Genomic DNA, 13,077 nt, shown 5'->3' with positions numbered 1-13,077 from the left:
GGATAATAATGCATTATGGCCACTAGAGGGAGCTGGCAATCATAGGAAATACATTTTTTAGACACAATACAGGGAAAATTCATGGCATTTGTTCAGCAGATTTTTTTAAAATGAACCTTTTTGAACAGCCCATGATTTGATTTTCTTCCTTTCCACCACAGGTGGAAGGAAAGAAAATCGCTCAATTTTCTCCCTTAGCGCTATTGTGTTCTGCTGGCAGGAGAGTATTCACGTCCAGCAGAACATAATGATTACTGCTAGCGACCAAGTCCATTAATGGATCAACTAGGGTACAATCAGCCTGCCCATACACTGAGCAATTCTTGGGCAGTCCTTTCTGAACTGGCCAAATTTCCATCCATGTATGGCTAGTTTGAGCGTGGCTTTCAGAAGTTCTAATCTTTTTGCTCTATCCAGAACTAAAAGGGAAACAACTGTGTGTAGTTAACTTTAATAGGCATTATTTCTGCTTGTTTAACATAGTTTATTGCATTGTTATTATTTTATGGCATTTCATTGTTCTCTCTACACACTGTGTGATAAAGCTGATTTTTACCATTTTTATTTTAGAGTTTGCTGGGAATAGCTGTGCTGAACAATTCCACAATGGACCACAATCATATGACCACATCTGATCCTCATGCGGGTCACCATCACCCAACCACAGCTGGACACGACCATGTTGGAGGAGGGTCTGGCATGCATATGATGGTGGGTACCAGCTCTCAAGCTTTACTGGTCAGAACTAAAATGAAGACTTGTGAAGTGTGTGTAGTGAACACTGCCTACCTGCTCCACCTTTCCCCTGTGCCTTGCACCTCTCACCACTCTTCTGCACACCGTTGGTTCTCCTCCATCCTTCACTCCGTCCTCTGTTCTGCTTTGTCCTGATGTTCGGTGCGCTCCCACTTCTTGCCTGTTCTCTCTGGCCTAAGCCTTGCAATACTGGACATCAGCTATGGTTGGTCTGATTGTCTCTTCCCCATCTGATCTGCTTGTATTTTATTGCTAGGCTAACCCATTCTCTCTTACAAACTTTATCTTCCCACTGTGCTCCCCTTTCCGACCCAGTACCGGTCTGACTCCCATTCTCAACTTACATTCTTCCTTCTTTGCTCTCTGTGTCTCTCCTGTTGTCTGTCAGCTGCTTGTTCCCTTTTTAACCCTCATACACACTGGACATTTTTCTATCTCCTAGACATCTTTCCTCCTGGCCGGGGCATTTGGCAGAAAAAGTCTTGACGTTTGTAAAAGTCTGTAGTACATTTGAGCACATTTAGCGGTGTCAAGCGTTTAGTCATTCATTTCATTGGCCAGAATAATCTATTCTGGCCATTGAAATGAATGAACGGTCAAGTGATAGACTGTTTTATGTGCTTTTGGCTTTTGGGGCTGTGGCCAACGGGAGTTAACAATGCCTCATCCTTGGTTTTAGTGGGAGGAATAGCATCCCATTGTTGGCATTATTGGGACGAATGGTGCCACATCATTGGTGTCAGCTGGAGGATTATTTGTCTCAAAAGCAGGATAAATGCAAGAAAAATGCTGCATCTGGCCTCCTGGCCCCAGTTTGGAGACCTTGAATCTCTACCATCTGCATCCTTGAGCCTGCTCCCCAGGCAATCTGATCTTCCAGTTAGTCTTGGAACCCCGCTCTATTCCATTTTCTTGTCACATCCATGCTTTGATTCTGCCCCATGTCCTCTGGTTGCAAAAGTTTATTGTACCTTGCTATGTCCTTAATATCTTTTTGCTCCTTCCTTCTACACATCTCTAGTGTATCTGCTTTCCATCCCTTATCCACTTGCCTTGCAACTTGCCTTCTTTGCATCCTTTAAGATAACATTCCCTTGTGTTCTCTACCCACCTTCCACCACCACTACAACCATCACCACCAGTTGCACTAATCTAGCTGAAGTTACACTTGTACTCTTACATAAGAGAGCACCAGCAAATTAAAGGTTATAAAAATTTAGTACACATTTATGTTAAAGAGACCCTGTCATTAATCTAAAAAAAATGCAATGCATGTAACATCAAAGAATAATTAACTATTTGAAATGCTTTGTTCCAGTGTTTTTCCTTCCCATGCAGTTTTATTCACATGCAATGTGCCTCTGAACTTGCTAGAAAATTTGACTACTGTCTAATTCGGTGATTCTCAACCAGGGTTCCTCCAGAGGTTGCTAGGGGTTCCTTTAGCATTGGGCCATTTCTGCCTCTCAGATAAGTTCCCACTGACACCATTGATCTTTTTAGCTATCTGTAAGGAGGTAATTCTTCCCAATGACCACAAGTGTAAGGACCATTCTTCCCACTGACCATCACACTAATGTATCATGAGTTGTAGATTTATAATTTTTAGCAGGGGTTCCTCGAGATCGGAGAATTATTTCAAGGGTTCCTCTGTGTTGAAAAGGTGGAGAAAGGCTGGTCTAATTACAGCGCATCCACCCCTCCCATTCTCTTCTTACATAACCTTTCATGTAGCTGCTACAGAAGGATTCAAGGGAATACCATAGTTTCATTTGACCACTCTGAGTCTGTTGCTGGTAAAAATCTCATCCAAGGTGGAGTCGCCCAGCAGCGGTCTCAGGGTTTTTTGGTTATTTACATAAGGCAACGTCATGGGGGAAAAAACATAAAATACATTAAATGTATGTATTAATTTCACCAGAGCAAGCGTCCTTATTCGAATATTTCCCTGCTATTCCTGCTAAGAAGAATATATATATATATATATATATATATATATATATATATATATATATATATATATATATATATATATATATATATATATATATAATATATATAATATTTCCCTCACTTTCATTCCCAGTGACAGTGGTCACCAGGACAAAAAGGAACACAGCCAGGGCTGCCATTAGAAATCACGGGCTCCCCTCCTCTCAGTTCAAATCCTCCCCCCCAGAACAAATTTTTGCCACCTTATCCCTTCTCCCAACTCAAATACCACCCCAATTCCCCCTAGTAGAAATCTCCTTTGCCCCAAAAATCACCTGCCTAGCACATATCCCCTTTCTTCTCAAATGTTCCATTCTAGCACAAATAAACGCCCCCAAGTCCTCCCTCCCAGCACAAACCCCCCCCCACCCCCCCACCCCAACCTGTTCTCCTAGCAGAAATACCCCTAATTTCTTCTAGCACAAACATCCCTCTCTCCATCCAATTCCCCTCACAGTAGAAATCCCCCCATCCCATCTCCTAGCACATATCCCCCCAATGCCTTCTCCCAGCATTTCTCCTTATAGCAAATCTCCCCCTCCCCAATCCTCATTACAAATCTCAGCACATATATTTGCCCATCCACCCTCCTCCACAAACCTCCAAAGCACAAACTATTATTCCCCCCTCTTTGTGTACAATTTCCCTGAAAACTCAAAACATTCCCTGCTTCACTCTCTCCTGTCAGAAAAGCGCTCCTCCAGCACATAAGGTAGGATCGCTCTTAGCCCTTGTACACACGGTCGGACATTCCGACAACAAAATCCGTCAGATTTTGTCCGAAACTTGTGTTGCATACACACGGTCAGACAAAGTTGTCGAAAAATGCGATCGTTCAGAACGTGGTGACGTTATTTCATTATGACAGGACTACATTCAGGCTAGTAGCCAATAGCTTTGGTCTAAGAATTTGATCTGAGCATGCGTGGCACTTTGTCTGATCGGAATTCTCTACAAACGATAGGACAAAGTCCCATCGGACCATGTTGTCGGAAAATTTTATAGCTCAGCTCTAAAACTTTGTCGGTCGGATATTCCGACGGAAACGGTCCGATGGAGCCCACACATGGTTGGCTTATGCGACAACACGGTCCGATCGGACATTTTCCATCGGCATGTCCGACCGTGTGTACAAGGGCTTAGATTGCACGGGACTGTACACCGACACAGTTTGATTACCACCCTCTACCCACATTTCCTGCAGCCAGGAGATGAGCAGCCCTTGGATAAGATAGGGGCCGTAATCAAACTGTGTGTACAGTCAAATGCCATCAAAGAGCGATCCTGGTTAATGTGCTGGAGGAGCGATTTTCTGACAGGAGAGGAGAGCCCAGGGAGCACAACACAGCGCACCTCCTCCTGGCTCGCTCCACTCTGCCACTTCTCCTCTCACTGCTCCTGGCTGCTGGCCCCTTGTCCCGGCTTTGAGTGCGGGGGGCACAACTGAAATCTGGGTGGGGGTCCTCTAGATCCGGTAATGTCTGTGTCTCTCCCTCCAGCAGCTGAAAGCTGGTGGGAGGGGGAGCAGTCTGCTTTCAGCTGCTGCAGAGAGCCGCACAATGCATCATTTTGCAATTGCTCTTCCCCACCCCACTGATACCCCAGCTGTATGGGCCCCCCTGTGTGCCTGGGCCTCTTACAGGAGTACCGGTGGCACCCCCTTAATGGTGGCCCTAAACAGAGCAATAGGTTCTAACACCTTCCCCAATCTATCCAAAATTAAATATAATTGTCTTTAAATACACTTTAATACGTGCGTTTTTTTTTTTTTACTGTAATGTATTAATTAGCATTGTTCTAAGATATACGATATACGGATGGAACCTTGTGGTTGTGGTATAATGCCTTTTCTTTTTTTTTTTTTTTCAGCATATGACCTTTTACTTTGGATATGAAAACGTAGAACTTCTCTTCTCCGGATTAGTCATTAATTCAGCAGGAGGTAAATACCACTTCAGCTTATAGGTTGGCCCCAAGTCCAGTATATTGACCATATTAATGTGATGAGAGATCATCTTGCTTGAATTGAGCCACAATTCTCTGCCAGTTGCTTGCTGAAGACCTGTTGGTGCAGGGTCATTTAAGACTAAAAGTATAACTATGGTTACACAATTATTAATTAGAAGTGCAACAGTACTTACAGTTTTCTTAGTCCCTTTGCAAAGTCCTGCCAGTGAGTAGCATCCTGTGATAGGGTGGCAACGATGCTGCACTGATCCTGAATTCAGAGCAGAGTTGCCCCTCTCATGTAGGCTGTGGTTGCCTGGACTACAGTAAGTTGAAAAAATGTTGTAGGAGGCATGGTTGGCATTGTCACCATTTAATTCATAAGCCTTTAACTTATTAGTCAGCACCTAGCCATACCTAGTCCTGCCCACTGCTTTCTGGATTGCTAGCACTGCCTCTGTTACTGAAATTCTGCCATTGTGAACTGCAGTGTCTGGTAGGGGGGGTGTGTGAGACACAAATGAAAGAATTTTGCCCAGTCCAAGAAGGAAAGAGGTTTTTTATTTTTAATTGTATATCAAAATTACAGTTTAGACTGTCATACAGGAGCCTTTAGTTGTACTTTAAATTAGAACCCCAGTCAAAACATTTTTTTTTATAGATTGTAGAAGGTTTGTAACATCTATCAGGCTATCTGGACCCCTAATTGGGACAGAATATGTTAGTTGTCACCTAAACAGGAGATAATCGATTCAGTGGGGACACCAGTTCCAGTAACATCTGTCTAAAAATGGCTATCCTTTCATTTTGTGATGTGTCCCCTGGACGGGGTGGCAAAATCTCCCCAGTAGGTACACAGGCCACATTAAATCACTGACAGAATCTTATTCCTCTGCACTCTTTTTAAAACTAGAAAAAGGATTTGCCTGAAATTCCACTTTAAACTAAAAATCTGCTAAGGCCTTGTTGTGTCCATAGTGGATGCATAAAATAATTCTAGTGTGTGTGTGTGTGTGTGTGTGTGTGTGTGTGTGTGTGTGTTTCTTTTTTATTTTTTTTATTCTACAACCATTTCCATGGGGAAAGTATAGTTTATTGGACTCCTGTGCACTAACAGTAATACATGTGAGAGAATTCAATCGTTTAGGACCTGCTCTCCTCAACGATGCTCAGTGCTTTTAAAGTTGGGCAGCCATAACCAATGTTATTTTTTTGTTGATGGTGGAGTATTTATTTGCTGGTGATCAGTATAAATGTTAACTATGGCAATCTTTCTCTCTTTTTTTCTTTTTTTTTTTCTCTTGCTCTTTTCTCTCTTCTGCAAGCAGAAATGGCTGGAGCTTTTGTGGCAGTATTTCTGATGGCCGTATTGTATGAGGGGCTTAAGATTGCTCGGGAGGCCTTGCTCAGAAGATCACAAGTCAGTATCCGTTATAACTCCATGCCAGTGCCAGGACCCAATGGGACCACCCTGATGGAGACTCACAAAACTGTCGGGTAAGTACTATATGAAGAATTAAAAGGTTTGGGGTTACCTCTGCTAAAAGACAGGAAAGTGTAAAGCCCCATACAAACGAGCAGATTTTATGCTGAGTTTTTCCTTCAGATTTACCAAAACCATGTCGTGCAAGGACCTGCCTGATTGCATACACATTGAAACTCCTAAGGTTTGACCTCATATTATATTGTTTTGGTAAATCTGAAGGAAAAAATCAGCAGAAAAACTGATGGTGTGTATGGGGCTTCAGGCGATATGAGGTTTTATGGAGGTAGACAGACTAGGTTGGTAGGCTTATGCTATTAGAGCAAACTGCAAAGCCAACAGTGATCTTAAAGGAGGTCTCAACAGCAGTACCCTTTGAAACGGAAAAGTCTTTGCATAGATTATAATTCTTTCTTTAAAGCTTAAAGTGACACTAAAGTTTTGAATTTTTTTTTAAAAACACAAACGTGTCATACTTGCCTCCACTGTGCAGCTCGTTTTGCACAGAGTGGCCCGATCCTCATCTTCTGGGGTCCCTCGGTGGCTTTCCCCCTTTCCTCCCCGCTTCCGATAACCCCCTCTGGGAAGCGCTCTCTCTCAAGGGGGTTACCTTGTGGGCGCGTTGCCGAGTCCTGTATTAGGCACCCATTGATATCTGAGATCATTCAGAATTTATTGACAGGAGCATTTGCTCTGCAGTTGACCTGCTTTAGGCTAGGATCACACTAATGTGGTGTGGGAAACGCCGCCATCCGTGCTCATTTCCTCACCACATTCAAATCGCACTGCTCTTGCAATCCATAGCGTGTGTCTGTGCAATTTTAGGAACACCCCAGTTGCAGGTTGCAAACACAGTACGTTTGCAGGCACTGGATTGCATGGTGCAAAACGACCACGCGACCTGGTTGCAGTGCGGTTCCAAAATTGCTGCATGCACATCTTTTGTGAGATGTGGTGCCCATTCGAAATGAATAGGTTTGAATCGTATGTGAGTTGAAAAGGAATTTAGTGCAGTTTATAGTATGAACCAAGCTTTAAAATGTTTTTTTACTTTTATAGACTTGTATATTAATGTAAACTTGTCTTTTTTCCAAAAAAGGCCCATATCCACATCAATCTCTTTTATTTATTTTTTTAGCCTCATGCACACAGGACGTTCTAAAAATGCCAGTAGCGTTAGCTGTAGACTGACTTTTGCAGAGTTTTTTTGCAGTAGTGTTTTTTAGCAAAACTACTCCCACAAAAGCTTGCGGCTCAAAAAATAGCTGCATTTTTCAGCGTTAAGCGTTAAGCTTTCCAGGCAGAAGACACCCTGCCACAAAAATGCTTATAAAAGCCTATCTGTGTATGGACACATAGGATAACATGCTGGGGAGTTTACTGGTTGCAGGAAAAAAAATGCCTGAACCAAAAAAACAGCTATAAAAACGTCCAATGTGCATGAGGCCTAAAGCCTAACTCTAGGTTTACTTTCACTTCAAATCGTTTTCTAATTAGCCTGCTGTATAAATTGTATGCAGCCTCAGCTACATACAGTATACAGTGCCATGTTTCAGCAGCGGTACGAGGACTTCCTGTCTGCTGCTGGAACAAAATCGAGTTGGGCACTGCACAGGAAGCCATGAATTTTAAATAATGAAAAGAAGGCCTCCTCCGATTGGCTGAGGTGGACATTGTCGTCATCTGCCCACCTCAACCATTTTTTTTTAAATCTTCCTCCAGATTAACAGTGGGCATATGATAGGCTGGTATAGGATCATGTATATGGAGGTTTTTTTATTTTTTCTATTGGTTGAACTAGATCTGACTATGTAACTATGGCTCTACAGCAGGGGTCTCAAACTGGCAGCCCTCCAGCTGTTGCAAAACTACAAGTCCCATCATGCCTCTGCCTGTGGGAATCATGCTTGTAACTGTCAGCCTTGCAATTTCTCATGGGACATGTAGTTTTGCAACAGCTGGAGGGCCACCAGTTTGAGACCCCTGATTTACAGGTAATAAGTGAAGTTAAGGTTTTCTGTTTCAGTGGAATTTTTAATTTCCTTTTATCTCCTGTTCTTCACAGACAGCAGATGGTAAGCATGCCTCACGTCTTCCAGACTTTCCTCCACATCATCCAGGTGGTGATCAGCTACTTCCTCATGTTAATATTCATGACCTACAACGCCTATCTGTGCATCGCGGTGGCAGCCGGAGCGGGAACTGGCTACTTCCTCTTCAGCTGGAAGAAGGCTGTGGTGGTTGACATAACCGAGCACTGCCATTAATGACTCCTCAATGGGACATCTAGTGGCACTTATTGATCTTATTACTCCTCTTCTTATGAGGATAAATATTTTTGTAACAAACTCCCATATTGCCTTTCTTTCCTGCCTTTTTAAGTGACGTAGTTTGATATCTGCAAATCTGAGGATGTGGTCTTGCTCATTGGTTCATTCCTAATCCAGTCACCCAATTCTTGATCAGCTACAGGACTTTTTTTTTAATTTTTTTTTAGGTGGACTTTTGCCATTCTCGCCTAGAACACCAGATGCCAGATAAGAACTTTATCCAGTTTACAGTCCCCACTGTTCAGAGTCTGTTTGGACGATATTTATAGTCAAATGATTCTAAAAATACTACATCAGAATTGGTAGTGTCAATAGTCATCATAAAATTTGTCACTTCCCAGTTCAGACCAGTAAGAATTAATGTGTACTTTTTAGATATATGCTCACAATTCTATTAACTGGCTTCCTAAATCAATCATAGGTTCTGTCACAAGGATCTCTACTCTGTCCTTATATATCAGGATGTGTTTCCAGTATCATCCACCTAGTATAACCAGTATGATGGCCTGCGGCATTGGAGGAGAGAAGGAATTTCCAGCAGAGATCTGCTGTTGTGTCTGACCAATATAAAAAAATAAATAAAAAAAAGCCAATAATTAAATACATTTTTAAGCATCCACCAGTAAAATATTAGCCTTGGGTAGCTTAATCCTTCAAAAGGTCCATGCACCTTGTAACCTATTTAATCATCATATGTACAATCTCTTTTTCACCAACTTAAAGTGGACCATTCAGCAATTTTAGCAAAGTCCTCTCCCTCTTACATATTTGCAGAATTTCCAATGGTCCTACCCCTTCCTCTTAAACATTTTTCAGAAGTTTCGGTCCCCTGCACATGTACAGACAGCAGTGGGTCTGGCAGAGAACCCTGAGCCATGTCTGTGCGAGATCTCACAAACTACCTTCTGCAATGTAGATGTTGGGAGGCAGTTTGTCATACTTTAAGCATAAGCAGACATAATGCGAGCCTCTGTTGCATCCCATAGGGTGTCTTTCATGCCCCCTAGACCTGGCATGACTCCATTGTCTAGTAAGTATCTTTTTTTTTTTTTTTTTTCTTTTTTACTTCTAATTTAGCTTCCCCAGCCCCATCCTTGAGGAAACAAGAACATAAACAGATTTTACTAAACTATAAGCAACATGCCTTTCAGTTGACTTGATCATAGTTAAATGTAATTGGAAAAAAAATCATGATAATCTAGTTTAAGGTGTAAGAAGTGAAATGTACAGCTTTTTCTACACAGTTGCAGATATGATAATTACAGCAGATTTGTCTCTGGAAACAGATGGAGGTGGTTTCTTAAGAGCATACATGGTGAAAACTCCCTTTGGCAATCTGTCGGGGGTAATTGGACATTTACCAGAATTACTAGAAGAGGGTCTCTGGCAGCCGTTAAAGAGATAACTTGCACTTGTTTAGCTTTAGGCAAAAGAAAACTGCAACTGAAGATACAATCTGTGTAAGTTAATGGTTTAGATTTTAGGAACAAATGAAGCAAATGGCTTTCATCTGCAATCTGTTTGTGGACTGCTGTAGCTATCCTGATCCAAAGAGTGCTTCAGTGCCTCAGAGTCTCGGTCAAAATGACTTGGTACTTGACCAGAGATCTAGATGCAGTATTCCAATAATCATCTAAATGACTTATTAATGTAGATTGCATACATCTCCATTTTTTTTCACTTTTTTTATTTAAAATCTTATTTTATGTATTTTTAGTTTAAATAACGTGAAACTTTTATGAACTGTATGATTTATTTTCCAATAGTTAAAAATATGAAAGAAAGAAAATAGTCAATCATTTTAATAAACTATTGACTGGGAATTGTTTTGTGTTTTCTTACTGGTTAGTCTTGTGAGGACATCCTGTGGTAGGTTCTGGTATAGCATTTATACAGACAGTCATGCAGTATAAAGTGCACTGAATAATACCCATTGGTCAGATATGAGGGTACATTTACATTTTTGTATTTTAAGGCTTGCTACTAAACTAAAACCGCATCTTACTTTAAGACCCTTGTACAGTTGTGTTCAACATAATAGCAATGTGTTTAAAAAAAAAAAGTGAATAAAGCTCAAATTCCTTATAATAACTTTTCTTTCCGTAAATGCAAATGCATTGGGAACACTGCACAGTCTATTCCAAATCAAAACATGAAGAAAAATGTTTCAATTTTGTTATTTCTTTACAGAAAGTGAAGAATAAGGAATATTAGACTTTTCCAAAAAAATAGCAGTGTATCAATTTTTTTTTTTTTTTTTACAAACTCGACCATTGAGTCTAGGTTCACACTGGTGCGAACACAGACATTGCATGTGATTTGCACCGCATTGCTGTACAGATCACATGCCATGTCTGTGCGATGCGAATTCAGCCACACAAACTGTACGGCTGAAATCGCATCTGCAATCTTTTTTGGTCTGCACTGGAATCACATTGCATGGGTGTTCACACCCAATGGATCTGGTCCCTATACCATTTGACAGTTTGCACTGCGATCTGCAAACTGATCTGGGGGTGTCAATAACTTTCTATTGACATCCGCAGCGGTTCACAGTTGTCAGTGTAACGGTAACCTTTGCGCTGGTTCCCTCATCGCATATGTGTGAACCTAGACTTAGGCCTCTTTCACACAGGCGGCTGTTCTGCCGCTGTTAAAAGCATGTTTAGTTATTTTGAAATTCCAAGACTCCAGGCACAGCGATTACTTGCATTTGTATATTACGATTAGCTGCAGTGGCACATTCTTTCCATTTCTGATGTGCTTCCGGTTGTTTGTTTTTCTTTCCATGTTGCCTCTGCTATCCGCAGGTGAAATAGTACACTACGATTACCTGCGGTTAAGTACAGATAGCTGCAATAAATCAATCCTGGACGCAAGCGAATACCGGTACATATTTTTTAAACGCACCAAACTCCAGGTAACGTAACCGTTGCTAAACGCACTGTGTGAGTGGGGCCATAGGAATGCGTTTTCTGAGTTTAGGCGAGGTAGATAACTTGATCTATCCGCAGCTAAAAGCTGAATTCTATCCGCCCGTGTGAAATGTGCCTTACTGTATGAACTGATGAATGCCTGAAGATTTAGTTTTCCTGTGAATCACTGAACTAATATTTAGTTGTATAAACACTGTTTCTGAGAACTGCTTCACATCTGTGTTGCATGGAGTCAACCCATTTCTGGCACCTGTGAACAGGTATTCCAGCCCAGGACGATTGTACTACATTCCACAATGCCTCTGTATTTCTTGGTTTTACCTCATTTCAAGGGCATTTCCTCTTCGGCATAAGGCAACATGGCCTCTTCAAGTATTTTGATGTATTCAGACTGATCCATGATCCCTGGTATGCGATAAATAGACCCAACACCATAGTATGAGAAACATCCCCATATCACGATGCTTGCGCCACCATGCTTCACTGTCTGCACAGTGTACTGTGGCTTGAATTCAGTGTTTGGGGGTCGTCTGTCAAACTGCGGCCTCAAGACCCAAAAAGAACAATCTTGCTTTCATCAGTGCCCAAAATGTTGCGCCTTTTCTCTTTAGGCCAGTCAACGTGTTCTTTGGCAAATTGTAACCTCTTCAGCACTTCATTTTTTTTTCCAACAGTGGCACTTTGTGGGGGCTTCTTGCCTATAGCTTGGCTTCACATAGGCGCCTTCTAATTGTTATAGTACTCACTCTGGAGCAGATCATTGGCTGAGTCTTTGCCATTCTGGCTATTCTTTGATCCATTTGAAGGGTAGTTTTCCATTTTCTTTAACTTTTCTGTTTTTGGTTGCTATTTTAAAACATTTGAGATCATTCTACCTGAGCATCAGTTTCTGCACTCCTTTTTATAGGTTTTCCTCTCTCTAATCATTTTTTAAATTAAAGTATGCTGTTCTTCTGAACAATGTCTGGAACGATGCATTTTAGAGAGAAATGCACTATACCCAGTATGTACAACATTTGCAGCCTGTTTGACACCTGTTTTTTTTTTCACAAACTGAATGACCTCACTATATGAACTCCACACTGCTATTATTTTGAACACACCGGGGCAGTTTGCAGGGGTTTTAGCGCTAGAAATAGTGCCTGTAAAGCGCCTCCTATTCATTGAAATGGGTACTTTCACACCGGGGTGGTGCACTTGTGGGTAGAGAGAGATGGGCTTGGGAGTGTTCAAAACCCCATATGTCCGATCCTGCCAGGATAGGAAGCTGAAACTGCATACAGCTAATCGCAGGCAGTGAGACATTTTCCGGTCCGCAGCTGCACAGATCGGGATATGTCTCACTGCCTGTGATTAGCCGTGTGCAGTGTCGGCTTCCTGGTGGGATCGGGCACATTGGGTTTCGAACACACCCGAGCCCATCTATACTTGTGGGACATTAGAAAAAGTGCTGCAAGCAGCATCTTTGGGGCATTTTGGGAGCGGTGTATACAGCCATGTTAGAGCTGGGTTAATGACAAAGAAACAACACTGTCAAAGATAGGAAGGTTTACTTTAGCTAGAGCTCTCTCATATTGCTTTCTTATTATATAGGATGGTATATCAGGTATTCTTGGTCCCAGTTTCTTTACAT

At 41.8% G+C, this 13,077-nt stretch overlaps 1 protein-coding gene across 3 annotated transcripts in view; it reads left to right on the top strand.

Annotated features, from left to right (window-relative positions):
• Positions 1–10,331, top strand: part of SLC31A1 (solute carrier family 31 member 1) — a 100,614-nt gene extending 90,283 nt beyond the window's left edge. For all 3 annotated transcript variants that reach the window (XM_077475191.1, XM_077475183.1, XM_077475200.1), the window contains exons 2-5: positions 571–711; positions 4,618–4,690; positions 6,024–6,192; positions 8,244–10,331. In XM_077475191.1, coding sequence (XP_077331317.1) covers positions 607–711; positions 4,618–4,690; positions 6,024–6,192; positions 8,244–8,445 — 549 coding nt within the window. In that variant the 5' untranslated portion in view covers positions 571–606 and the 3' untranslated portion in view covers positions 8,446–10,331. The remainder of the gene's footprint in view (positions 1–570; positions 712–4,617; positions 4,691–6,023; positions 6,193–8,243) is intronic.
• Positions 10,332–13,077: the final 2,746 nt, after the last annotated feature.

This window comes from Lithobates pipiens, unplaced genomic scaffold (assembly GCF_037356315.1).
Source record: "Lithobates pipiens isolate NorthernLeopardFrog02 unplaced genomic scaffold, aLitPip1_a1.2 Scaffold_1, whole genome shotgun sequence".
In the NCBI taxonomy this organism is placed as follows: domain Eukaryota; kingdom Metazoa; phylum Chordata; class Amphibia; order Anura; family Ranidae; genus Lithobates; species Lithobates pipiens.
This window is presented reverse-complemented; position numbering and strand designations above follow the sequence as displayed.